At 46.3% G+C, this 25,903-nt stretch overlaps 1 protein-coding gene across 2 annotated transcripts in view; it reads right to left on the bottom strand.

Moving 5' to 3' along the window:
- Positions 1-25,903, bottom strand: part of RPS6KB1 (ribosomal protein S6 kinase B1) — a 50,735-nt gene that overhangs the window by 11,185 nt on the left and 13,647 nt on the right. For both annotated transcript variants that reach the window (XM_015828080.1, XM_015828081.1), the window contains 6 exons: positions 24,369-24,437; positions 20,465-20,612; positions 18,310-18,367; positions 16,288-16,388; positions 14,654-14,744; positions 1,521-1,611 (listed from right to left, as the gene is read on the bottom strand). In XM_015828080.1, the coding sequence (XP_015683566.1) occupies positions 1,521-1,611; positions 14,654-14,744; positions 16,288-16,388; positions 18,310-18,367; positions 20,465-20,612; positions 24,369-24,437 (558 nt within the window). The remainder of the gene's footprint in view (positions 1-1,520; positions 1,612-14,653; positions 14,745-16,287; positions 16,389-18,309; positions 18,368-20,464; positions 20,613-24,368; positions 24,438-25,903) is intronic.

The raw sequence follows: 25,903 nt of genomic DNA on the forward strand, positions 1-25,903 counted from the left end.
TCCCTGTGGGCACGTGCGCCATCGACCCCAGTCCTAGGCCTTCAGCTGGGTTTTATAAAACCTTTTTCCTTTAGGCCTCTGCCACCGTATGCAAAAAAAAAAAAAAAGGTTCAATCAATCAATCAATTTCAACTTCTCGCGGGGAAAAAAAAGATCTCGCAAAGTTGGAATTGATTGATTGAACTTTTTAGTCCCACCCAGTCTGCCGTTCCCACCGCAGCCACGCCCACCCAATGGGCCACGCCCACCCAATGGGCCACACCCACCCAGCACCCGATGATACATAAGTGGGTTTTGGGTTGCAGTTTGGGCACTCGGTCTCTAAGAGGTTCGCCATCACTGTCCTAGGTGTTTTTTCAAAAGGCAACTGGACTTTTATTTTTCCTTGAAGAAGTTTCACTTCTCCTCCAAGAAGCTTCATCGGTTCTGGCAGGAGGGAGGGGGGAGATGGAAGGCTTAGTTCTTAGTTCAGGAAAAACAAAGAAAGAAAGTCCAGTTTGCACCTTTTGAGACAACCATGACTTGGATGACTTGAGACTCTCCACAGACAGGGATGTGTGTGATCACGTGAGACATGGCAGAGATTTGATCACAGTCGCAACTGATATCTTGACTTTTTGATAGGCACACACCCTGGACACCCTGTCTACAATGTCGGCAGTAAGCACGTAAGGAATCGGTACTATTCCTGGACTGCAAACCCAAAAGGAAAAGCACTGAGTTGAGGGATTCAATTTCCAAGCTTGCTGCAAACCCAAAGATCGTATGATTTGGGTGAGAAATTCAGCCCAGCCAGTGGAAGAGAATTTCCCTCCCAGCAAACCTGTTGCGTACAGCTGTTAAGTATTGTGAATCAACATAAATGGAACTGGTATGTCATTCCAAGAAGCAGAGTGAAATACAGATAGTCCTTGACTTATAATTGGTTATTTAACAACCACTTGGAAGTTATGATTGATTTAAAAAAGAGCTATATATAATCTGTCCTCAAAGTTACAATTGTGGTCCTCCCCCTGTCACATGATTGCATTTCGAGCGCCAGGGAACCAGCTCGTATTTATGACTGATTGCAGCAGTCTCTGACTGTGGATTTTTGCCAATTTCTGGCCCAAAAAAAACCCCCTCTGGCTGTTTGGATGAATGGATTCCCCTAAAGACCATGTGATTTGTTTACTGATCGCAGTGACTCGCTTTACTGCCACCGTAAAAATAGCCTTAAAAATAGAATCCGGTCATATGGTGTCTCGACTTACGACACAACAACTTAAAATCAATATTCCAGGCTCCACTGTGGTTGTAAGTCAAGGACTACTTAAACAGGGCAATCATTTTTCTGAATAAACCAGAATATAAAAGAGATTTTTTTTTTCATAAACAAGAAAAATCTAACCACACATGCTTAGCAACAGGCAGGTTAAAACCACATGGCAAATTCTTTAAAGGCATGAAACATGTTCCAAAACAAAACAAAACAAAACAAAACTAAAAATAAAACATGCAGCTTGTAAGTGTGCACCTACTGCTCCAGTCAGCATGTCATACATTAATGCCCCCAAACTCCACCAGTCCACAGCACGGTTGTGCCCACTCCTCATCAAAATTTCAGGGGCCCTAAAAAGACATCACACGCAAATAGCAAAGATCAGCACGGCAGATCACAGCATCAGAACAGGTAATGATCACAATTAAAAATCCCGCGGAGAGCACCTACAGCCACTGAGCTTCAGTAACAGCCTGCGGTGAATAACCATTACTCCAGGTCAGGGCTTTTCAACCTTTTCACCCATTGTACCACTTTTAGGATATGGCAATATCTGAGTACCACCAGTTGCCTAGCAAGGTGTCAAAAACGTGATGACCAAAAAAAAAAACAACAGGAAAAAAGTGATGAAGTGCTGGTAGTCCTCTACTTACAACAGTTCGCTTAGTGACTGTTCGAAGTTACAACGGCACTGAAAAAAGTGCCGAGCAAGACACCTGCCTGCCCGCCCAGCGGCGCTCTTCCTCCTGTCCGAGGTTTTCATTGTTGTGAGCATTTCTGTTGAGATTGGCAGCGGGGGTGGGGTCGGGGTGTTTGGTTTTTATTCCCCCCCGTCTGCTGGGTGGTTGCAGCAGGTTTTGGTCACTTCACATGACCCTGGGACACTGTGACCGTCATAAATATGAATCAGTTGCCAAGCATCTGGATGTAAATCACAAGACCCTGGAGATGCTGCAGCATTCCAGCTGATAGGTGCTTCTTCTGGGCTCAGCAGAAGCCCCAGGATCAGTGCCGAGCTCCAGCTGGAGCCTGGCGCTGATCCTGGCGCTTCCGCTGAGCCCTGACAGCCCTGCAGCTCCAGCCGTCTCTCGCTCAGGCTTGTGCGGTGCTGCCACCGGTTCAGCTCATTCCCCTCCCCCGCTACCACTTTTCTAGGATGGTTGCATACCACCTGCCAGGTGCCAATGTACCACAGGTGGCACCTGTACCACTGGTTGAAAAGCCTTGCTCCAGGTGACTAGCTTGGCCAACTCGCTATACGTAGAATTATGAGTAGTGACCGCTTCTTGTAAAACAGGGGTGTCACTGCCGGCCCATGGGCCGGTTGCATCACACGGAGGCCGTGCCCCCCCCCAAGCTCCGGCAATGCGAAAAAAGACGTGATATGTCACGACACATCACGTGTCACGGCGAGTTTGACACCTGTGTTGTAAAACATCAAGCTGAGCTGACAAGAGTATGAAAAGTAAGTTCCTGAACTTTAAAAAACAGAGGCAAAGGTATAGGATAGGCAGGACCTGGTTCAACAGTACTGCCTGTGAGAGGGATCTAGGTGTCCTGGTGGACCATCACTTGAGCCAGCAGTATGCTTTATCTGCCCCAAAAACCCAATGCAATCCTAGGCTGCATCGACAGAAGGATGGCATCAAGATCACGAGAGGTGATTTACTGGACTATTGAGGCCACATTTGGGACACTGTGCCCAGTTCTGGTCACCACAATATAAAAAAGAGGCCAAGGTCCTAGAAAGAGTGCAGAGAAGAGCAACAAAGATGATAATGGGTGTGGAAGCTAAATCCTATGATGAACAATTAGTGGGAGTTAGGTATGTCTAGCTCAGGGGTCTTCAAACTTGGCTCTTTTATGACTTGTGGACTTCAACTCCCAGAATTCCTCAGCCAGGCACACAAGTCTACAGCGCTCATTCAGAAGAGGAAGTGGAAGAGAGAGTGGCAAATAAAAACCGGGCAAAGCTATAGTTGTTCCGTAAGATGAACTAAGGCAATGTCTCTCAACCTCGACCAACCCTTTCAGATATGTGGACTTCAACTCCCAGAATTCCCTAGCCAGCCATATTGGCTGAGGAATTCTGGGAGTTGAAGTCCACAATCTGAAAGGGGTTGCCGAAGTTGAGAGATATTGATCTAAGACAGGGGTCTTCAAACTTGGCCCTTTTATGACTTGTGGACTTCAACTCCCAGAATTCCTCAGCCAAGTACACTGGCTGAGGAATTCTGGGAGTTGAAGTCCACAAGCCATAAAAGGGCCAAGTTTGAAGACCCTTGGGCTAGCCTATCAAAGAGAAGGATTGGGGGACATAATAACTGTCTTCCACTATTTAAGGGGCTGTCAGAGAGAAGAGGGGATTGATTTATTATCCAAAGCACCTGAGGGCAGGACAGGAAGCAATGGGTGGAAGCTTGCCAGAGGGAGATCCAATCTGGAAATGAGGAATTTCCTGACAGTGAGAACAATTAATCAATGAAATAGTTTCCTCCTTCAAAAACTGAACTGTATCGTAACTCCCTTTTTCCAGTTGTAACTCTGAACGATCGCTAAGCTGCCAGTTGTAAGCCCGAGGACCACTTGTAGTAAAATGTACTATATCTCTTTCAATTGATAGCACGTGAAAACCTTGACACTTATTGTGGCGCTGACGAAATCTCAGTGGTACGTGCAGGGTGACCCTTGTCTTGCAAAATTCAGGAGGCCAAACGAGAAACATGCTTCCAATCCTTACAGCTCAAGACATCTTATCAAAACCAGCGTCTTCTCAAAGCATTAAACAGGGTGACTCCAGTAATTAGAATGCTAAGTCCTATTTCAAGCCCACCCTTTGGTGTGGAAAGGCACTAAGTGACACTGTGAATCCATTCTACCTCATAGGATTGTTGTTGAGGGGGAAAATTAAAGGAGCGAGTGCTTAAGATACCCCATCACTTATCTCCCATCTCGCCGGGATAGGGAGTGCAGTAATTTGGGAGTGGGAGAGGGCTGGGGGGGCTCAGAGCATGTGAGCCCAAGCCTACACTAGGCCTCCAAGGGAGGGACCTTGGAGGGTCATCTAGTCCAACCCCCTGCTCAGGCAGGAAACCCTATACCATTTCGGACAAATGGCTGTCCGGTCTCTTCTTAAAAACTTCCAGTGTTGGAGCATTCACCGCTTCTGGAGGCAGGTTGTTCCACTGGTTAATTGTTCTAACTGTCAGGAAGTTTCTCCTTAGTTCTAGGTTGCTTCTCTCCTTGATTAGTTTCCACCCGTTGCTTCTTGTCCTGCCTTCTGGGGCTTTGGAGAATAGATTGACTCCCTCTTCTTTGTGGCAGCCCCTGAGATACTGGAAGACTTGCTATCATGTCACCCTTCATCCTTCTCTTCATTAAACTAGACCAGGGGTAGGCAACCTTGGCTCTTTTATGACTCGTGGACTTCAACTCCCAGAATTCCTGAGCCAACATGGCTCAGCTTGGAAACCTCTCCCTTTCCCCTCAGCATGGCTGGCTCAGGAATTCTGGGAGTTGAAGTCCACGAGTCATAAAAGAGTCAAGGTTGCCTACCCCTGAACTAGACATACCTAATTCCAGCAACTGATCCTTGTATGTTTTAGCCTCCAGTCCCTTGTTTAATGATTCACTGGGAATGAGGGAGTCCTTAGGTTTGGTACTTCACTCAATGACCATCGTGACCTGCGACAAGTAATGGACAGGCTCCATTACTGTTGTAAGTCAAGGACTACCTGTATGGTGTATGCTGCCTTGATCTTGATATAAATCCAGTAGCTAAATAAAAAAATAATAAAGGATCCTCTTGGGACGTTTAAAAAGGTAAGTCTTTTTTTGAGAGAAAAGACAACGTTTAGATTAAATTGACAAGAGTCCTGCTTGCTAAAGAATCAGTTTCATCAGCCTGGTCTCCTCAGATTTGGCGAGGTCATTTTGACTGGTTACAGTAATTTAGGTCCAACACATGTACATGGAGAGAATCTTTTCATCTTCTCAAGAAATGCTGGGATGTGTGTGTGTGTGTGTGTGTGTCCTCTCCTAATCTAAACTGGAAACATTCATGGGTTGCTCTGACCACTAGGCAGGTTAATCTAAAGAGGGGAAAAATAAATACTTCTCTTTGACCACCATTATCAACACTTTTCTGTCTTGTCAGCTGGACTCACATGTATTCTATTGTTCCACAGAACGTATGTGTGACTGTTCCATCATGAATGGATTCTTTACACAGTCCAAAATCTGTCAGTTTAACGTGACCTGGGGGGGAAAAAACAAAAGGAAATAAAAAAGGAAGTGAGGGGAGAGAACCACAGAAAGCTAATATAAAATTAAAATACCACACAGGTAGACCTCGACTTACAACCAAATGTTGAGCCCAACATTTCCGTTTCTAAGCAAGGAAGCGGTTAAGTGAGTCGTGCCCCATTTTATGACCTTTTTGCCACAGCTGTTAAGAGAATCACTGCAGTTGTTAAGTGAATCACGGGGTCGTTAAGCGAATCTGGCTTCCCCCATTGATTCTGCTTGTCAGAAGCTGGGAAAGTTGCAAAGGGACCCCGGGATGCTGCAACCGTTATAAAATACAGGCCAGATGCCAGGAACCCAAATTTTGATGACGTGACAACTGGGGATGCTGCAATGGTCGTAAGTGTGAAAAATGGTCGTAAGTCACTTTTGTCATGGTTCCAATAGAGGAGACCAGTAAAAACAGAACTCCAAGGCAAGAGGTGTCCTTAAAGCAGGGCTTTTCAACCTTTTCACCCATTGTACCACTTTTAGGATATGGCAACATCCGAGTACCACTAGTTGCCTAGCAAGGTGTCAAAAACTTGACCAAAAAAAAAGAGGAAAAAAGTGATAAAGTACAGGTAGTCCTCAACTTATAACATTTCGCTTAGTGACTGTTCGAAGTTACAATGGCACTGAAAAAAGTGCCCCCCAAGCCAGAGCCGAGCAAGATACCTGCCTGCCCACCTGGCGGCGCTCTTCCTCCTGTCCGAGGTTTTCATTGTTGTGAGCATTTTCATTGTTGTGAGCATTGTTGAGGATTGGCAGTGGGGGTGGGGTGGGGGGTGTTTGGTTTTTATTCTCCCCCCCGTCTGCTGGGTGGTTGCAGCAGGTTTTGGTCACTTCACATGACCCTGGGACACTGTGACCGTCATAAATATGAACCAGTTGCCAAGCATCTGAATGTAAATCACAAGACCCTGGAGATGCTGCAACATTCCAGCTGATCGGCGCTTCTTCTGGGCTCAGCAGAAGCACCAGGATCAGCAACGAGCTCCAGCTGACAGCCCTGAAGAAGTGCTGATCAGCTGGAAAGCGGCACTGATCCTGGCGCTTCCGCTGAGCCCTGACAGCCCTGCAGCTCCAGCCATCTCTCGCTCAGGTTTGTGTGGTGCTGCCGTCACTTCAGCTCATTCCCCTCCCCCGCTACCACTTTTCTAGGATGGTTGCATACCACCTGCCAGGTGACAATGTACCACAGGTGGTACCCGTACCACTGGTTGAAAAGCCTTGATCTAGACTCTACACAGATAGTGGGACATTTGTCCCTACACCGGCAGTCTTTAGCCTTGGCAACCTTTTAAGACTTCAATTCCCACAATTCCCCAGCCACTGTGGCTGGCTGGGGAATGCTAAAAGTTGAAGTCCACAAGTTGCCAAGCTTGGAGACCTCTGCCTTATACACCGTCTGGAAATGCTAAAAAACTGCAATCACGGCAGACCTGTTGACTATCGGGTAGGGAAATCTACCGAATCACAATCAGATTCCAATAATTCTGAAAAAAGTTGATAACAACAGACTTGGTAAAATTGTCTTTCTAACCTTGGTGATTCAGCATGATGTTTTCTGGCTTTAAGTCACGGTAGATGATTCCTTTCTGATGCAGGTGTCCCAAAGCCATAGAAATTTCAGCCAAGTAGAAGCTACAATGCAAAAAAAAAAAAAAAATGATTAGGAAAGAATCCTGGGTGGCTATGCAGTTTTTAAGTTTTAATCAAGTCAATCAATCTCAATCAGCAACCCTATAAATTGGATTAATGAATATTTTTTTTAAAAAAAACAAACCCATCACTGCAAAACTTCAGATGTGGCACTTGACAAAAGGACTCAGCTTCCAAGTTTTATAGTTATTTCTTTGGCTTAGTTTTATCCTCACTCACTATTGCAGCTCCTAGAGCAGGGCTTTTCAACCAGTGGTACGGGTACCACCTGTGGTACATTGGTACCTGGCAGGTGGTACGCGCCCATCCTAGAAAAGTGGTAGCTGAGGAGGGGAATGAGCTGAACCGATGTCAGCACCGCACAAGCCTGAGCGAGAGATGGCTGGAGCTGCAGGGCTGTCAGGTCTCAGCAGAAGCGCCAGGATCAGTGCCGCTTTCCAGCTGATCGGCGCTTCTTCGGGGCTGTCAGCTGGAGCTTGGCGCTGATCCTGGTGCTTCTGCTGAGCCCTGAAGAAGCACCAATCAGCTGGAAAGCAGCACTGATCCTGGTGCTTCTGCTGAGCCCAGAAGAAGTGCCGATCAGCTGGAATGTTGCAGCATCTCCAGGGTCTTGTGATTTACATTCAGATGCTCGGCAACTGGTTCATATTTATGACGGTCACAGTGTCCCAGGGTCATGTGAAGTGACCAAAACCTGCTGCAACCACCCAGTAGATAGGGGGAATAAAAACCAAACACCCCCACTGCCAATCCCCAACAGAAATGCTCACAATAATGAAAACCTCGGACAGGAGGAAGAGCGCCGCCAGGTGGGCAGGCAGGTGTCTTGCTCGGCTGTGGCTTGGGGGGCAGTTTTTTCAGTGCCACTGTAACTTCGAACAGTCACTAAGCGAACTGTTGTAAGTCGAGGACTACCTGTACTTTATCACTTTTTTCCTCTTTTTTTTTGGTCAAGTTTTTGACACCTTGCTAGGCGACTGGTGGTACTCGGATATTGCCATATCCTAAAAGTGGTACAATGGGTGAAAAGGTTGAAAAGCCCTGTCCTAGAGTGCTGGGTTTCCCCCATCTGTGCTCTGGAGGCAATAGCCTCAGAGGAAAAACAGTAACCATAATTTCAGTTGTGACTCGACCGAGATAAATCAGAATAACAACTAATGGAAGGGATTCTGTTATGAATTGAGATAAGGGAAATCTTGGTTACCTAAAGCCTGAAAATTATAAATATCAACGGTTAAATTGGAATAATGATGGGAAATTAAAAATTGGGGAAAAATTAATAACAGGATATGGATTGTTTATGAAGATTGAATGTAAAAAATAATTAAGATACGTACAAGTTAAAATTCATTGATAAATGTAATAATGATGTTTTTACTGGGTTGATATAATAAGAACTGTATTAGCTTAAATACGAGACAGTAAATGTTAAGGGGAAAAGAGAGGAAATATTTGATGTTGTAACTTGAGATTTGTACTAAAGATTTTGTTATCGAACTATTGATTAACCCAGCCACCACGTTGCTTTTTTAAATACTTAAATGTAAAATTGGAGAATAAAATATTATATAAAAAAAATCTGTCAGCATCTGCCTTTAGCAAGTTTCTGTACAGAGGTTTGTTTCAACAGGAGCTATTTTAGGTCCACTGTGGCTTCATGGCTATACTTAGTGGTATTTACATGACTGTCTAAATGAAACACACAGTGTTTACATTTACGTTCATATTGTGACATATCATAAGATCAGCCTTCAGGCACCCACAGGCCTATTCAGTTTCCAAATGCCCAAAGGCTGTGGCCCAAACAACCTTGTCTTTGAAGTATGGGAAATGAAAATGCAGCTCAGTAGGAAGCTGTGAAATGCCTCCCCAATCTTCCCCCACAACAGACTTCGTACGTTCTTCACTCGGCTCTTGCCTTATCGTCTACCCTGCTGGAGCAGAAGAAACGTTCGGTCACTTACCAAGCAGTGTCTTCCATAAATATCCCCTCTCGTTCCAACTGCATGAAGAGTTCTCCTCCTGAAAATCAAAGCGTGAGAAAAGCACAGTAAATTTTTGACTCCGTCACTAGGAAAGTTAGCACGGGACAGACGCCACAAGATAAGAGGGGTGCAGAGGGCTGCACGGCAGAAAGCTAGCTGCCCTACTTCCAAGTCCATGGGGCATTCTGGATAAATTGTCCTTTTGTTTAGAGCGGGGTGGTGGTGGTCAAACTCGCAACGTCATGTAACGCATCGCGACGTATCGCGACTTTTTCCCCATTGTTGGCAATGGGGCGGGCGCGGTTTCACCACGACGCATCTGGCCTGCGGGCCGGCAGTTTCACACCCCTGGTTTAGAGAACTGATCACACTCAGGTTGGATTCACAAATTGCCTTGTAATTTATTTATTTATTTGCAAATTTATTGGCCGCTGTTCAGGGTAACCCTGGCTTACAGTCGTTAAAAGATAAAAACTGTACCAAAAAAAAGGACATAAATAAGACACTAAACAAAGCCAAATATTGCAGCCTAATTAAAAGATGGCTAACTGGCAGAAGGTCAGTACAGCTGGAGCTGAATCTCACTCTGGAGGACAGGTGTGATGGCAGAGAAGGTCCTTCTCCTGGATCCCGTCAGCCGGAATACTGAGGACAACGTGGCCAGTGGAATGCCTCCTTTGCCAGCCTGGGTGGGGCGGGCAATCCCAGTGGGATGAGACAGTCCCTCAAGTGGCCTGGACCCATGCCATGAATGGACATTGGGTCCACTGGACAGCTGCATACAGTAATTGTGGCTTTCCCAGAAACGCAACCTTCCTGATAGAGACCATTTCTGAAAGATGGGAAACGCCAGGTCCACACCTGAAGGTCCAATTAGACTGCTGTATTGCTAATTAGGCCAATGCACAGGATTCTTCTCAACCAAGGGTTAGCACCTGCTTGGAGATGAGGGTCAACAGCATTCGGGGGGGGGGGGAGGTTGGACTTAGTCTGCTTGTGACTACGTAGGGCAGTGGTGGCGAACCTATGGCACGGAGCCCTCTCTGTGGACACACGCGCCGTCGCCCCAGCCCCGCCTCCCCCGTGGCCCCCTCCTCACCAGCAGCCTCCCTGGAGGAGAATCACCCCTGGGTGCGGCCCACACGGAGCAGCACAGCCAAGGACATAGGCGGGTAGCAGGGACACGACTCCGCCCTCGCACCCCATAGCGTGCAGATGATGCTGCGGGGTGTGGGAAAAGGTTGTGGATGCCATGGTGCTGCAGAGCTGCCTGGGTGATCTGCTGCGGGCCATGGAGGCGGTCTGTGTCCCTGAGGGTGGGCGGGGCAGGTAGGGGCGGAGCAGGCAGGGTGGGAGGCAGAGCGGGGGTGGGAGGGGCGGTTTTGGGGCACTCGGTCTCTAAAAGGGTCGCCATCACTGACGTAGGGATTCTAGGCTGATCCCTCTTTTCACTACTCCCCCAGCTTCTGCAACTCTTTCTCCTATAGCAGTTTGGGAAAAACTAATATAAAGATATGCTTTTTTAACGAAACTTCTTTGGAAAAAAAACAATTCTGAACCACACTGAATCATCCCCTTTTCCTTCTCCTGCCATGTATTAGATTTACACAAGAAGATACAGGTAGTCCTCGCCTTACCACCAGTCACTTAGCAACCATTCAAAGTTACGACAGTTACCCAGAGCTACTCACGGCCCAGATTTGAACTTCCGACAGCCAGGCTCCTCCCAATGTCACATGATTCCATTTTGGGTGCTCAGCAACCAGACCATATTTACAGCCGTTTGCACCATCCCGATTTATGTTTTTTCCCCCCAGAAATCTGTTTTTACTTCTGATTTTCAGCCAAAAACATCAATGGCAGACAATTGATTTGCTTAACGACCACCACGAAAGAGGTCGCAAAATGGAGCACGGTGACAACCAGCACAATTCAACAAACTNAAAAAGTGATGAAGTGCTGGTAGTCCTCTACTTACAACAGTTCGCTTAGTGACTGTTCGAAGTTACAACGGCACTGAAAAAAGTGTCCCCCAAGCCACAGCCGAGGAAGACACCTGCCTGCCCACCCGGCGGCGCTCTTCCTCCTGTCCGAGGTTTCCATTGTTGTGAGCATTTCTGTTGAGGATTGGCAGTGGGGGTGGGGTGGGGGGGTGTTTGGTTTTTATTCCCGTCTGCTGGTGGTTGCAGCAGGTTTTGGTCACTTCACATGACCCTGGGACACTGTGACCGTCATAAATATGAATCAGTTGCCAAGCATCTGGATGTAAATCACAAGACCCTGGAGATGCTGCAACATTCCAGCTGATTGGTGCTTCTTCAGGGCTCAGCAGAAGCGCCAGGATCAGCGCCGAGCTCCAGCTGGATCCTGGCGCTGATCCTGGCGCTTCCGCTGAGCCCTGACAGCCCTGCAGCTCCAGCCATCTCTCGCTCATGCTTGTGCGGTGCTGCCACCGGTTCAGCTCATTCCCCTCCCCAGCTACCATTATTCTAGGATGGTCGCGTACCACCTGCCAGGTGCCAATGTACCACAGGTGGTACCCGTACCACTGGTTGAAAAGCCTTGCTCCAGGTGACTAGCTTGGCCAACTCGCTATACGTAGAAGTATGAGTAGTGACAGCTTCTTGTAAAACAGGGGTGTCACTGCCGGCCCACGGGCCGGTTGCATCACACGGAGGCCGTGCCCCCCCCAGCTCCGGCAATGCGAAAAAAGATGTTATGTCGCGACACATCACGTGTCACGGCGAGTTTGACACCTGTGTTGTAAAACATCAAGCTGAGCTGAGAAGAGTATGAAAAGTAAGTTCCTGAACTTTAAAAAACAGAGGCAAAGGTATAGGATAGGCAGGACCTGGTTCAACAGTACTGCCTGTGAGAGGGATCTAGGTGTCCTGGTGGACCATCACTTGAGCCAGCAGTGTGCTTTATCTGCCCCAAAAACCCAATGCAATCCTAGGCTGCATCGACAGAAGGATGGCATCAAGATCACGAGAGGTGATTTACTGGACTATTGAGGCCACATTTGGGACACTGTGCCCAGTTCTGGTCACCACAATATAAAAAAGAGGCCGAGGCTCCTAGAAAGAGTGCAGAGAAGAGCAACAAAGATGATAAGGGGTGTGGAGGCTAAATCCTATGATGAACAATTAGTGGGAGTTGGCCCTTTTATGAAGTGTGGACTTCAACTCCCAGAATTCCTCAGCCAGGCACACAAGTCTACAGCGCTCATTCAGAAGAGGAAGTGGAAGAGAGACAGTGTCAAATAAAAACCGGGCAAAGCTATAGTTGTTCCGTAAGATGAACTAAGGCAATGTCTTTCAACCTCGGCCAACGCTTTCAGATATGTAGACTTCAACTCCCAGAATTCGCCAGCCATATCGGCTGAGGAATTCTGGGATTTGAAGTCCACAATCTGAAAGGGGTTGCCGAAGTTGAGAGATATTGATCTAAGACGGGATCTTCAAACTTGGCCCTTTTATGACTTGTAGATTTCAAGTACACTGGCTGAGGAATTCTGGGAGTTGAAGTCCACAAGTCATAAAAGGGCCAAGTTTGAAGACCCTTGGGCTAGCCTATCAAAGAGAAGGATTGGGGGACATGATAATTGTCTTCCCCTACTTAAGGGGCTCTCGCAGAGAAGAGGGGATTGACTTATTGTCCAAAGCACCTGAGGGCAGGACAGGAAGCAATGGGTGGAAGCTCGCCAGAGGGAGATCCAATCTGGAAATGAGGAGGAATTTCCTGACAGTGAGAACAATTAATCAGTGGAATAGCTTCCTCCTTCAGAAACTGAACTGTATCGTAACTCCCTTTTTCCAGTTGTAACTCTGAACGATCGCTAAGCTGCCAGTTGTAAGCCCGAGGACCACTTGTAGTAAAATGTACTATATCTCTTTCAATTGATAGCACGTGAAAACCTTGACACTTGTTGTGGCGCTGACGAAATCTCAGTGGTACGTGCAGGGTGACCCTTGTCTTGCAAAATTCAGGAGGCCAAACGAGAAACATGCTTCCAATCCTTACAGCTCAAGACATCTTATCAAAACCAGCGTCTTCTCAAAGCATTAAACAGGGTGACTCCAGTAATTAGAATGCCAAGTCCTATTTCAAGCCCACCCTTTGATGTGGAAAGGCACTAAGTGACACTAACTGTGAATCCATTCTACCTCACAGGATTGTTGTTGAGGGGGAAAATTAAAGGAGCGAGTGCTTAAGATACCCCATCACTTATCTCCCATCTCGCCGGGATAGGGAGTGGAGTAATTTTGGGAGTGGGAGAGGGCTGAGGGGGCTCAGAGCATGTGAGCCCAAGCCTACACTAGGCCTCCGAGGGAGGGACCTTGGAGGGTCATCTAGTCCAACCCCCTGCTCAGGCAGGAAACCCTATACCATTTCGGACAAATGGCTGTCCAGTCTCTTCTAAAAAACTTCCAGTGTTGGAGCATTCACCGCTTTTGGAGGCTGGTTGTTCCACTGGTTAATTGTTCTAACTGTCAGGAAGTTTCTCCTTAGTTCTAGGTTGGTTCTCTCCTTGATTAGTTTCCACCCGTTGCTTCTTGTCCTGCCTTCTGGGGCTTTGGAGAATAGATTGACTCCCTCTTCTTTGTGGCAGCCCCTGAGATACTGGAAGACTTGCTACCATGTCACCCTTCATCCTTCTCTTCATTAAACTAGACCAGGGGTAGGCAACCTTGGCTCTTTTATGACTCGTGGACTTCAACTCCCAGAATTCCTGAGCCAACATGGCTCAGCTTGGAAACCTCTCCCTTTCCCCTCAGCATGGCTGGCTCAGGAATTCTGGGAGTTGAAGTCCACGAGTCATAAAAGAGCCAAGGTTGCCTACCCCTGAAATTAGACATACCTAATTCCTGCAACCGTTCCTTGTATGTTTTAGCCTCCAGTCCCATTTAATGATTCACTGGGAATGAGGGAGTCCTTAGGTTTGGCACTTCACTCAATGACCATCGTGACCTGCGACAAGTAATGGGCAGGCTCCATTACTGTTGTAAGTCAAGGACTACCTGTATGGTGTATGCTGCCTTGATCTTGATATAAATCCAATAGCTACATAAAATAATAATAAAGGATCCTATTGGGACGTTTAAAAAGGTAAGTCTTTTTTTTTTTTGAGAGAGAAAATACAACAGTTAGATTAAATTGACAAGAATCCTGCTTTCTAAAGAATCAGTTTCATCAGCCTGGTCTCCTCAGATTTGGCGAGGTCATTTTGACTGGAGGTTACAGTAATTTAGGTCCAACACATGTACATGGAGAGAAATCTTTTCATCTTCTCAAGAAATGCTGGTGTGTGTGTGTGTGTGTGTCCTCTCCTAATTTAAACTGGAAACATTCATGGGTTGCTCTGACCACTAGGCAGGTTAATCTAAAGAGGGGAAAAATAAATACTTCTCTTTGACCACCATTATCAACACTTTTCTGTCTTGTCAGCTGGACTCACATGTATTCTATTGTTCCACAGAACGTATGTGTGACTGTTCCATCATGAATGGATTCTTTACACAGTCCAAAATCTGTCAGTTTAACGTGACCTGGGGGGGAAAAACAAAAGGAAATAAAAAAGGAAGTGAGGGGAGAGAACCATAGAAAGCTAATATAAAATTAAAATACCACACAGGTAGACCTCGACTTACAACCAAATGTTGAGCCCAACGTTTCCGTTTCTAAGCAAGGCAGCGGTTAAGTGAGTCGTGCCCCATTTTATGACCTTTTTGCCACCGCTGTTAAGTGAATCACTGCAGTTGTTAAGTGAATCACGAGGTCGTTAAGCGAATCTGGCTTTCCCCCATTGATTCTGCTTGTCAGAATCTGGGAAAGTTGCAAAGGGACCCCGGGATGCTGCAACCGTTATAAAATACAGGCCAGTTGCCAGGAACCCAAATTTTGATGACGTGACAACTGGGGATGCTACAATGGTCGTAAGTGTGAAAAATGGTCGTAAGTCACTTTTGTCATGGTTCCAATAGAGGAGACCAGTAAAAACAGAACTCCAAGGCAAGAGGTGTCCTTAAAGCAGGGCTTTTCAACCTTTTCACCCATTGTACCACTTTTAGGATATGGCAACATCCGAGTACCACTAATTGCCTAGCAAGGTGTCAAAAACTTGACCAAAAAAAAAGAGGAAAAAAGTGATAAAGTACAGGTAGTCCTCAACTTATAACATTTCGCTTAGTGACTGTTCAAAGTTACAATGGCACTGAAAAAAGTGCCCCCCAAGCCAGAGCCGAGCAAGATACCTGCCTGCCCACCCGGCGGCGCTCTTCCTCCTGTCCGAGGTTTTCATTGTTGTGAGCATTTTCATTGTTGTGAGCATTGTTGAGGATTGGCAGCGGGGGTGGGGGGGTGTTTGGTTTTTATTCCCCCCCCCCGTCTGCTGGGTAGTTGGAGCAGGTTTTGGTCACTTCACATGACCCTGGGACACTGTGACCGTCATAAATATGAATCAGTTGCCAAGCATCTGAATGTAAATCACAAGACCCTGGAGATGCTGCAACATTCCAGCTGATTGGTGCTTCTTCAGGTCTCAGCAGAAGCACCAGGATCAGCACCGAGCTCCAGCTGGAGCCTGGCGCTGATCCTGGCGCTTCCGCTGAGCCCTGACAGCCCTGCAGCTCCAGCCGTCTCTCGCTCAGGCTTGTGCGGTGCTGCCACCGGTTCAGCTCATTCCCCTGCCCCGCTACCACTTTTCTAGGATGGTCGCGTACCACCTGCCAGGTGCCAATGTACCACAGGTGGTACCCGTACCACTGATTGAAAAGCCTTGATCTAGTCTCTACACAGATAGTGGGACATTTGTCCCTACACCGGCGATCTTTAGCCTTGGCAACCTTTTAAGACTTCAATTCCCACAATTCCCCAGCCGCTGTGGCTGGCTGGGGAATGCTAAAAGTTGAAGTCTACAAGTTGCCAAGGTTGGAGACCTCTGCCTTATACACCGTCTGGAAATGCTAAAAAACTGCAATCGCGGCAGATCTGTTGACTATCGGGTGGGGAAATCTACCGAATCACAACCAGATTCCAATAATTCTGAAAAAAGGTTGACAAAAACAGACTTGGTATAATTGTCTTTCTAACCTTGGTGATTCAGCATGATGTTTTCTGGCTTTAAGTCACGGTAGATGATTCCTTTCTGATGCAGGTGTCCCAAAGCCATCGAAATTTCAGCCAAGTAGAAGCTACAATGCAAAAAAAAAAAAAATGATTAGGAAAGAATCCTTGGTGGCTATGCAGTTTTTAAGTTTTAATCAAGTCAATCAATCTCAATCAGCAACCCTATAAATTGGATTAATGAATATTTTTTTAAAAAAAAACAAACCCATCACTGCAAAACTTCAGATGTGGCACTTGACAAAAGGACTCAGCTTCCAAGTTTTATAGTTATTTCTTTGGCTTAGTTTTATCCTCACTCACTATTGCAGCTCCTAGAGCAGGGCTTTTCAACCAGTGGTACGGGTACCGCCTGTGGTACATTGGTATCTGGCAGGTGGTACGCGCCCATCCTAGAAAAGTGGTAGCTGGGGAGGGGAATGAGCTGAACCGATGTCAGCACCGCACAAGCCTGAGCGAGAGATGGCTGGTGCTGCAGGGCTGTCAGGTCTCAGCGGAAGCGCCAGGATCAGTGCCGCTTTCCAGCTGATCGGCGCTTCTTCGGGGCTGTCAGCTGGAGCTCTGCGCTGATCCTGGTGCTTCTGCTGAGCCCAGAAGAAGTGCTGATCAGCTGGAATGTTGCAGCATCTCCAGGGTCTGGTGATTTACATTCAGATGCTTGGCAACTGATTCATATTTATGACGGTCACAGTGTCCCAGGGTCATGTGAAGTGACCAAAACCTGCTGCAACCACCCAGCAGACGGGGGGGGGGGGAATAAAAACTAAAGACCCCTGCTGCCAATCCTCAACAGAAATGCTCACAATAATGAAAAACTTGGACAGGAGGAAGAGCGCCGCCGGGCGGGCAGGCAGGTGTCTTGCTCGGCTGTGGCTTGGGGGGCACCTTTTTCAGTGCCATTGTAACTTCGAACAGTCACTAAGCGAACTGTTGTAAGTCGAGGACTACCTGTACTTTATCACTTTTTTCCTGGTCAAGTTTTTGACACCTTGCTAGGCGACTGGTGGTACTCGGATATTGCCATATCCTAAAAGTGGTACAATGGGTGAAAAGGTTGAAAAGCCCTGTCCTAGAGTGCTGGGTTTCCCCCATCTGTGCTCTGGAGGCAATAGCCTCAGAGGAAAAACAGTAACCATAATTTCAGTTGTGACTCGACCGAGATAAATCAGAATAACAACTAATGGAAGGGATTCTGTTATGAATTGAGATAAGGGAAATCTTGGTTACCTAAAGCCTGAAAATTATAAATATCAACGGTTAAATTGGAATATTGATGGGAAATTAAAAATTGGGGGGAAAAATTAATAACAGGATATGGATTGTTTATGAAGATTGAATGTAAAAAATAATTAAGATACGTACAAGTTAAAATTCATTGATAAATGTAATAATGATGTTTTTACTGGGTTGATATAAGAAGAACTGTATTAGCTTAAATACGAGACAGTAAATGTTAAGGGGAAAAGAGAGGAAATATTTGATGTTGTAACTTGAGATTTGTACTAAAGATTTTGTTATCGAACTATTGATTAACCCAGCCACCACGTTGCTTTTTTAAATACTTAAATGTAAAATTGGAGAATAAAATATTATATAAAAAAAATCTGTCAGCATCTGCCTTTAGCAAGTTTCTGTACAGAGGTTTGTTTCAACAGGAGCTATTTTAGGTCCACTGTGGCTTCATGGCTATACTTAGTGGTATTTATATGACTGTCTAAATGAAACACACAGTGTTTACATTTACGTTCATATTGTGACATCTCATAAGATCAGCCTTCAGGCACCCACAGGCCTATTCAGTTTCCAAATGCCCAAAGGCTGTGGCCCAAACAACCTTGTCTTTGAAGTATGGGAAATGAAAATGCAGCTCAGTAGGAAGCTGTGATATGCCTCCCCAATCTTCCCCCACAACAGACTTCGTACGTTCTTCACTCGGCTCTTGCCTTATCGTCTACCCTGCTGGAGCAGAAGAAACGTTCGGTCACTTACCAAGCAGTGTCTTCCATAAATATCCCCTCTCGTTCCAACTGCATGAAGAGTTCTCCTCCTGAAAATCAAAGCGTGAGAAAAGCACAGTAAATTTTTGACTCCGTCACTAGGAAAGTTAGCACGGGACAGACGCCACAAGATAAGATGGGGCGCAGAGGGCTGCACGGCAGAAAGCTAGCTGCCCTACTTCCAAGTCCATGGGGCATTCTGGATAAATTGTCCTTTTGTTTAGAGCGGGGTGGTGGTGGTCAAACTCGCAACGTCATGTGACGCGTCGCGACGTATTGCGACTTTTTCCCCATTGCTGGCAATGGGGCGGGCGCGGTTTCACCACGACGCATCAGGCCCGCGGGCCGGCAGTTTGACACCCCTGGTTTAGAGAACTGATCACACTCAGGTTGGATTCACAAACTGCCTTGTAATTTATTTATTTATTTGCAAATTTATTGGCCGCTCTTCTTACTTCAGGGTAACCCTGGCTTACAGTCGTTAAAAGATAAAAACTGAACAAAAAAAAGAGACATAAATAAGACACTAAACAAAGCCAAATATTGCAGCCTAATTAAAAGATGGCTAACTGGCAGAAGGTCAGTACGGCTGGAGCTGAATCTCACTCTGGAGGACAAGATGTTCCAAAGGGCAGGTGTGATGGCAGAGAAGGTCCTTCTCCTGGATCCCGTCAGCCGGAATACTGAGGACAAGGGGGCCAGCGGAATGCCTCCTTTGCCAGCCTGGGTGGGGCGGGCAATCCCAGTGGGATGAGACAGTCCCTCAAGTGGCCTGGACCCATGCCAAGAATGGACATTGGGTCCACTGGACAGCTACGTACAGTAATTGTGGCTTTCCCAGAAACGCAACCTTCCTGATAGAGACCATTTCTGAAAGGGGGAAGTTGTTAGGTGGGAAACGCCAGGTCCACACCTGAAGGTCCAATTAGACTGCTGTATTGCTAATTAGGCCAATGCACAGGATTCTTCTCAACCAAAGGTTAGCACCTGCTTGGAGATGAGGGTCAACAGCATTCGGGGGGGGGGGAGAAGGTTGGACTTAGTCTGCTTGTGACTACGTAGGGCAGTGGTGGCGAACCTATGGCACGGAGCCCTCTCTGTGGGCACACGCACCGTCGCCCCAGCCCTGCCTCCCCCGTGGCCCCCTCCTCACCAGCAGCCTCCCTGGAGGAGAATCACCCCTGGGTGCGGCCCACACGGAGCAGCACAGCCAAGGACATAGGCGGGCAGCAGGGACACGACTCCGCCCTCGCACCCCATAGCGTGCAGATGATGCTGCGGGTGTGGGCAAAGGGTGTGGCTGCCATGGTGCTGCAGGGCTGCCTGGGTGATCTGCTGTGGGCCATGGAGGCGGTCTGTGTCCCTGATGGTGGGCGGGGCAGGGGGCAGGTGGGGGCGGAGCAGGCAGGGTGGGAGGCAGAGCAGGGCTGGGAGGGGTGGTTTTGGGGCACTCGGTCTCTAAAAGGGTCGCCATCACTGACGTAGGGATTCTAGGCTGATCCCTCTTTTGACTACTCCCCCAGGTTCTGCAACTCTTTATCCTATAGCAGTTTGGGAAAAACTAATATAAAGATATGCTTCTTTAACGAAACTTCTTTGGAAAAAAACAATTCTGAATCACACTGAATCATCCCCTTTTCCTTCTCCTGCCATGTATTAGATTTACACAAGAAGATACAGGTAGTCCTCGCCTTACCACCAGTCACTTAGCAACCATTCAAAGTCACGACAGTTACCCAGAGTTACTCACGGCCCAGATTTGAACTTTTGACAGCCAGGCTACTCCCAATGTCACATGATTACATTTTGGGTGCTCAGCAACCAGACCATATTTACAGCCGTTTGCACCATCCCGATTTATGTTTTTTCCCCCCAGAAATCTGTTTTTACTTCTGATTTTCAGCCAAAAACATCAATGGCAGACAATTGATTTGCTTAACGACCACCACGAAAGAGGTCGCAAAATGGAGCACGGTGACAACCAGCACAATTCAACAAACTGTAATTCCGGGCTCAATTCTGGTTGTAAATGGAGGACTGCTTATATTTCTAAAAATATAGAGGAGTTTTATGAGGGAGCAATGAAACTGATCCCACGCTGTCGGTGAGCTCAAAAATCCACATTTTGATTCTCAGCTCAGACTTACCACTGAGATACTCGAGGATGAGGTAGAGTTTTCCACCGGTCTGAAAGGCATAAATCAAGTCCACGATAAATGGATGCTTGACCTCCTCCAAGATATTCCGCTCGGCTTTCGTGTGAGCGGTGTCTTTTGCGTTCCTCACAATCATCGCCTAAAGAAGACAAAACAATCATAGTATCTGTATTTTTTTAAAAAAATCTATCTGCACATTCCAATATTTTCCTAATTATTTCTTCTTCTGATGGCAATTCTTCATTCTTCCAGTATTATGCGAAGATTATTCTCGCTGCTGTAGTGATGTGCAAAATTAAGAATAAACTCTGTTTATTAATCTTTTCAGGCATTATACCTAGTAAAAAAAAGTTCAGGTTTAAAATCAACATGCTCACCTAATATTTTTTCTAACCACATATGTATCTTTCTCCAATAAGCCTTAGCTTTGCCACAAGTCCACCAAATGTGGTAATACGTGCCTATAATATGTTTACATTTCCAGCATCTATCTGACATATTTTTAAACATTTTTGCTAATCTTGCTGGCTTAACCATGAGACTGAAAGATAAAGAAGACACGGACTACTACCAAATTTGGGATCTATTTTATCGTTGGTTAGAGGAAAGAATGAAGGATTAGGAATTGAATATGTATTAGCATAACTAATCCCAGACAAACTCGTTGATTGAAAAATTAACATATGTATACAAAAGAAAATCAATAAAATATAAAAAAAAATATGTAGAGGGAGCTGGTAGAATCTGGGGGCGGAGTTAAAAGAGGGATCAGCCTAGAATCCCTATGTAGCCATAAGCCAATGGTGGCGAACCTATGGCACGCGTGCCAGGGATGACACTCAGAGCCCTCTCTCTGGATACATGTGCCGTCGCCCCAGCCCCGCCTCCCCCCGTGGCCCCCTCCTCACCAGCACCCCTGGAGGAGAGTTACCCTACCCTCAGGTGCGGCCCACATGGAACAGCGCAGCCAAGGACATGGCAGCCGGGCAGTGGGGACAAGACTCCGCCCTCACGCCCTGTCACGTGCAGATGAAGCTGCGGGGCACAGGCAGAGGCTGTGGCCACTATGGTGCTACTGGGCCACCTGGGCAATCTGCGGCAGGCCGTAGAGGCGGTGGGTGGCCCACGGGGTGGGGATGGTGTGCGGGGCAGGGGGGTTTGGGCACTCGGTCTCTAAAAGGTTTGCCATCACTGCCATAAGCGGACTAAGTCCACCCTCCCTTGAATTCCATTGACTGTTGTCTAACTCTAAGCCGTTAGTTGAGAAGATTCTTGTCCGTAGTCTTTTAGCAATAAATAAATAAATAAACAATTTAATTGGACCTCCACATGTGGACCTGATCTTTCCTGCCTGATAAAAACACAGTACAATTATATCAAGTCTGCTACGTTTGTGACCAAACTGGAGCCACTGATAGCTACCGAAGTTCACAAAACATATTTGGAGCAATGGATCAATTCATCCCCAAAGCCAAACTCTATTTTTTTCCTTATCTGCCACATTTCCTAATTTTGAGGAAGGTAAAGCTATACTTGTCTCAAAACCTGTAGACCCAGGTAAGTCTAAATGTAGTGCCTGTTTGTAAAACAGCCGATCGTGATTTGAAGCGAGCTTTCTAAAGCTTCTTCATGCAAGCTAGGGTTTGTTCAATGTAGAGGTCAAATATGGTTTGCTGTGAACAAGGAAGGGACTGGAGTGTATAAAGTTGCTGCATATTATATCAACTAAAGTTGCTGAACAGATTTCAAGAGGAGTGCCAAGTAGAATGCAGTGCAGTAGTCTGTTTGCAAGGTGATCAAGACATGGGCAGCTGTAGCCAGAGTAGAAAAAGAACAAAGCATGCTGTCTGGTGAATTCTGGAAGTTAAAGTCCACACATCTTATAGTTGCTGATATAGACCCAGGACGGCCACCAAAAAAGCAAGTTGTAGAGCAATCACTTATTTCTGATTTGGCTTCTGGAATAAAGCTTGAACTGTTCCTCCAATTACTACATTGTTTAGCCAGTCTACAACAAATTGTAGTTCATCTTCCATTTAACTTCCCTCTCCTATACTTTAACTTGGATTCTTGATTTAAAGAGGGCATTGGACATTATAAACCTTAAATAGCCTCTTCAAATTATTTGACTTGGTTTTCACTACCTTCAGTTATCAAAGTCATCAAACATAAACCAACCAGTGGCTTGTAATAATGGTCTGATTCACATATGACAGTGATGGCGAACCTTTTAGAGACCGAGTGCCCAAACTGCAACCCAAAACCCACTTATTTATCGCTGGGTGCCAGGTGGGCGTGGACCACTGGGTGGACCTGGCTGTGGTGGTCATGGCAGATTGGGTGGGTGTGGCCAAGGTGGGCGTGATCACCTCAATATTGCTGATGGGGAGGGACACCTGTGGGGGCCGGGCAGGGTTGGGGGAGATCCAGGGGGTCTTTGGCAGGTGGGGCAGTGGGCAGGAGGCTTGTCCTGCAGGGTGAGGCGAGGCAAGGTGAGGCAGGGCGGGGGGGCCATTGTCACAGGGCAAGTTGTGGCAGGGGCCAGGGCGGCTGCTGCCTGACACCATCGGCCCTTGCACACAGAGGCCAGCGAGCGCATGGGTGCTGGGATGCATCCGGCCATGTGGGACCTCAGCGAGTTAGTGGGCGGCTGGTTGAAGAGGGACGGTTGCCATCTCCAGGGCATGGCGTGCATGCCCACAGAGGGGGCTCTGAGTGCCGCCTCTGGCACGTGTGCCGTAGGTTCGCCACCACTGACATACGACATAAGAGCCTGTTTCTTGAAATTCCATGAACTTCAAACAACCAAACACACTTGAACCAAACCTACTTTGTCCAGCCTCCTCTTCCTTATCTCATTCCTTCTCCTCCCTTTTTTCAAAACAGGCTATAGATCACAGGAGGACATAATCCAACCCATTGATAAAATGTATGTTCAGCTATAATACATTCAGAGTAATTTAGATTTCAACAGACTGGATGACACTTCAAAATGAAAAGCGTAGACTCTGCTGCTAGCTGCTCTACTATCTTACAAAGAGCCATAACAGCAATGCTTGTTAAAAAATATCTGATTGCATAATTACTGCATCAATCAAGCAAAAGTTCAAAAAATTTAAGCACGCAATAACAGATGAAAAACTTTGCAAGCGAGTGAAAAGTGATTCTCCAATTGCTGCTAATATCTGAAGTAACTGGACAAAAATGCAGAGTTGGTTGTATAAAATTCCTTTATTTCAGTTATGATGACAGGTATCCTCAACTTATGACCACAATTTTAGCAAATTTCCGTTGCTAAGCAAGACAGTTGCCCCATGTTATGACCTTTCTCGCCACAATTGTTAGCTGAATTATCGCAGTTAAGTTAGTAACTTGGTTTTTAAGTGAATCTGGCTTCCCCATTGGCTGTAATTGTCAGAAGGTCGCAAAAGGGGATCACATGACCCCGGGCCACTGCAACCGTCGTAAATATGAATCAGTTGCCATGAGTCTGGATTTTGATCATGTGACCACAGGCATGCTGCAACAGTGATAAGTGTGAGAAACGGTCATAGTTTTTCAGTGCCGTTGTAACTTTGAACGGTCACTAAGCAAATGATTGTAAGTTGAGGACTAGTCATATTTCTCCTACCAATGATTCTCTGGAGCTTAATTCTTAATGGAGCTTAAATTTAAGATCGGCAGCAAGCAAAACCTTGTTCTACATCAGGGGTCTTCAAACTTGCCCCTTTTATGACTTATGGATTTCAACTCCCAACGGTGTGCCTGGCTGAGGAATTCTGGGAGTTGAAGTCCACAAGTCATAAAACGGCCAAGTTTGAAGACCCCTGGTCTACATTCACCTCACACAAAAGTTGTCTATCTTCCTACAGTTGGGTGATCAAAGCCATCTCACCTTTTTCAGCACCTTCATGGCAAATATTTTGCTCGTGTTTGCTCCCGTTACTTTGCGGACTTGGAAAACCTGCCAAGACATTTTAAAAAGAAGCATTTTAAAAAGAAGAAGATAGAAAAATGTGAGGTAGAAAGCACCACCACCAGATGGCAAGATAGAAAAATGTGGGGTAGAAAGCACCATCACCAGATGGATCCGTAGCTGGTTGACTGGCCGTACTCAGCGAGTGGTCCTCAATGGAACCGCATCTACATGGAGGGAAGTGTGTAGTGGGGTGCCCCGGGGCTCTGTTCTGGGCCCAGTGCTCTTCAATATCTATATCAATGATTTGGACGAGGGGATAGATGGGGAACTCATCAAATTTGCAGACGACACCAAGCTGGCAAGAATAGCCAACACTCCAGAAGACAGGCTTAGGATACAGAAGGATCTGGACAGACTTGAACACTGGGCACTATCTAACAAAATGAAATTCAATGATGAAAAAAGCAAGGTTCTACATTTAGGCAAGAAAAACCAAACGCCTTCCAACTTTACTATTATTATTATTATTATTATTATTATTATTATTATTATTATTATTATTATTATTATTATTACAACAACAAAACAACAACAAAACAACAACAACAACAACAACAACAATAATAATAATAATAATAATAATAATAATAATAAAGTTGGAAGGGACCTTGGAGGTCATCTAGTCCAACACCCTACTCAGGCAGAAAACCCTATACCATTTCGGACAAATGGCTGTCCAGTCTCTTCTTAAAAACTTCCAGTGTTGGAGCATTCACCGCTTCTGGAGGCAGGTTGTTCCACTGGTTAATTGTTCTAACTGTCAGGAAGTTTCTCCTTAGTTCCAGGTTGCTTCTCTCCTTGATTAGTTTCCACCCGTTGCTCCTTGTCCTGCCTTCAGGCGCTTTGGAGAATAGCTTGACTCCCTCTTCTTTGTGGCAGCCCCTGAGATACTGGAACACTGCTATCATGTCCCCCCTCGTCCTTCTCTTCGTTAAACTAGACATACCCAATTCCAGCAACCGTTCCTTATATGTTTTAGCCTCCAGTCCCCTAATCATCTTTGTTGCTCTTCTCTGCAGTCTTTCTAGAGTCTCAACATCTTTTTTACATCGTGGTGACCAAAACTGGATGCAGTATTCCAAGTGTGGCCTTACCAAGGCCTTGTAAAGTGGTATTAATACTTCACATGATCTTGATTCTATCCCTCTGTTAATGCAAGCCCAGCATTGTGTTGACCTTTTTGGCAGCTGCAGCACACGGCTGGCTCGTATTTAAGTGATTGTCCACTAGGACTCCGAGGTCCCTCTCACAGTTACTGCTATTGATCAAGGTACCCCCTATACCAGTGGTGGCGAACCTATGGCACGGGTGCCAGAGGCGGCACTCAGAGCCCTCTCTGTGGGCACCCGCGCCGTCACCCCAGTCCTAGGCCTTCAGCTGGGTTTTATAAAACCTTTTCGCTTTAGGCCTCCGTTGCCATGTGCAAAAAAAAAAAAAAAAAAAAAAAAAAA

Source organism: Protobothrops mucrosquamatus, unplaced genomic scaffold (assembly GCF_001527695.2).
Source record: "Protobothrops mucrosquamatus isolate PMUCROS unplaced genomic scaffold, P.Mucros_1.0 scaffold4208, whole genome shotgun sequence".
NCBI classification, from domain to species: Eukaryota; Metazoa; Chordata; class Lepidosauria; order Squamata; family Viperidae; genus Protobothrops; species Protobothrops mucrosquamatus.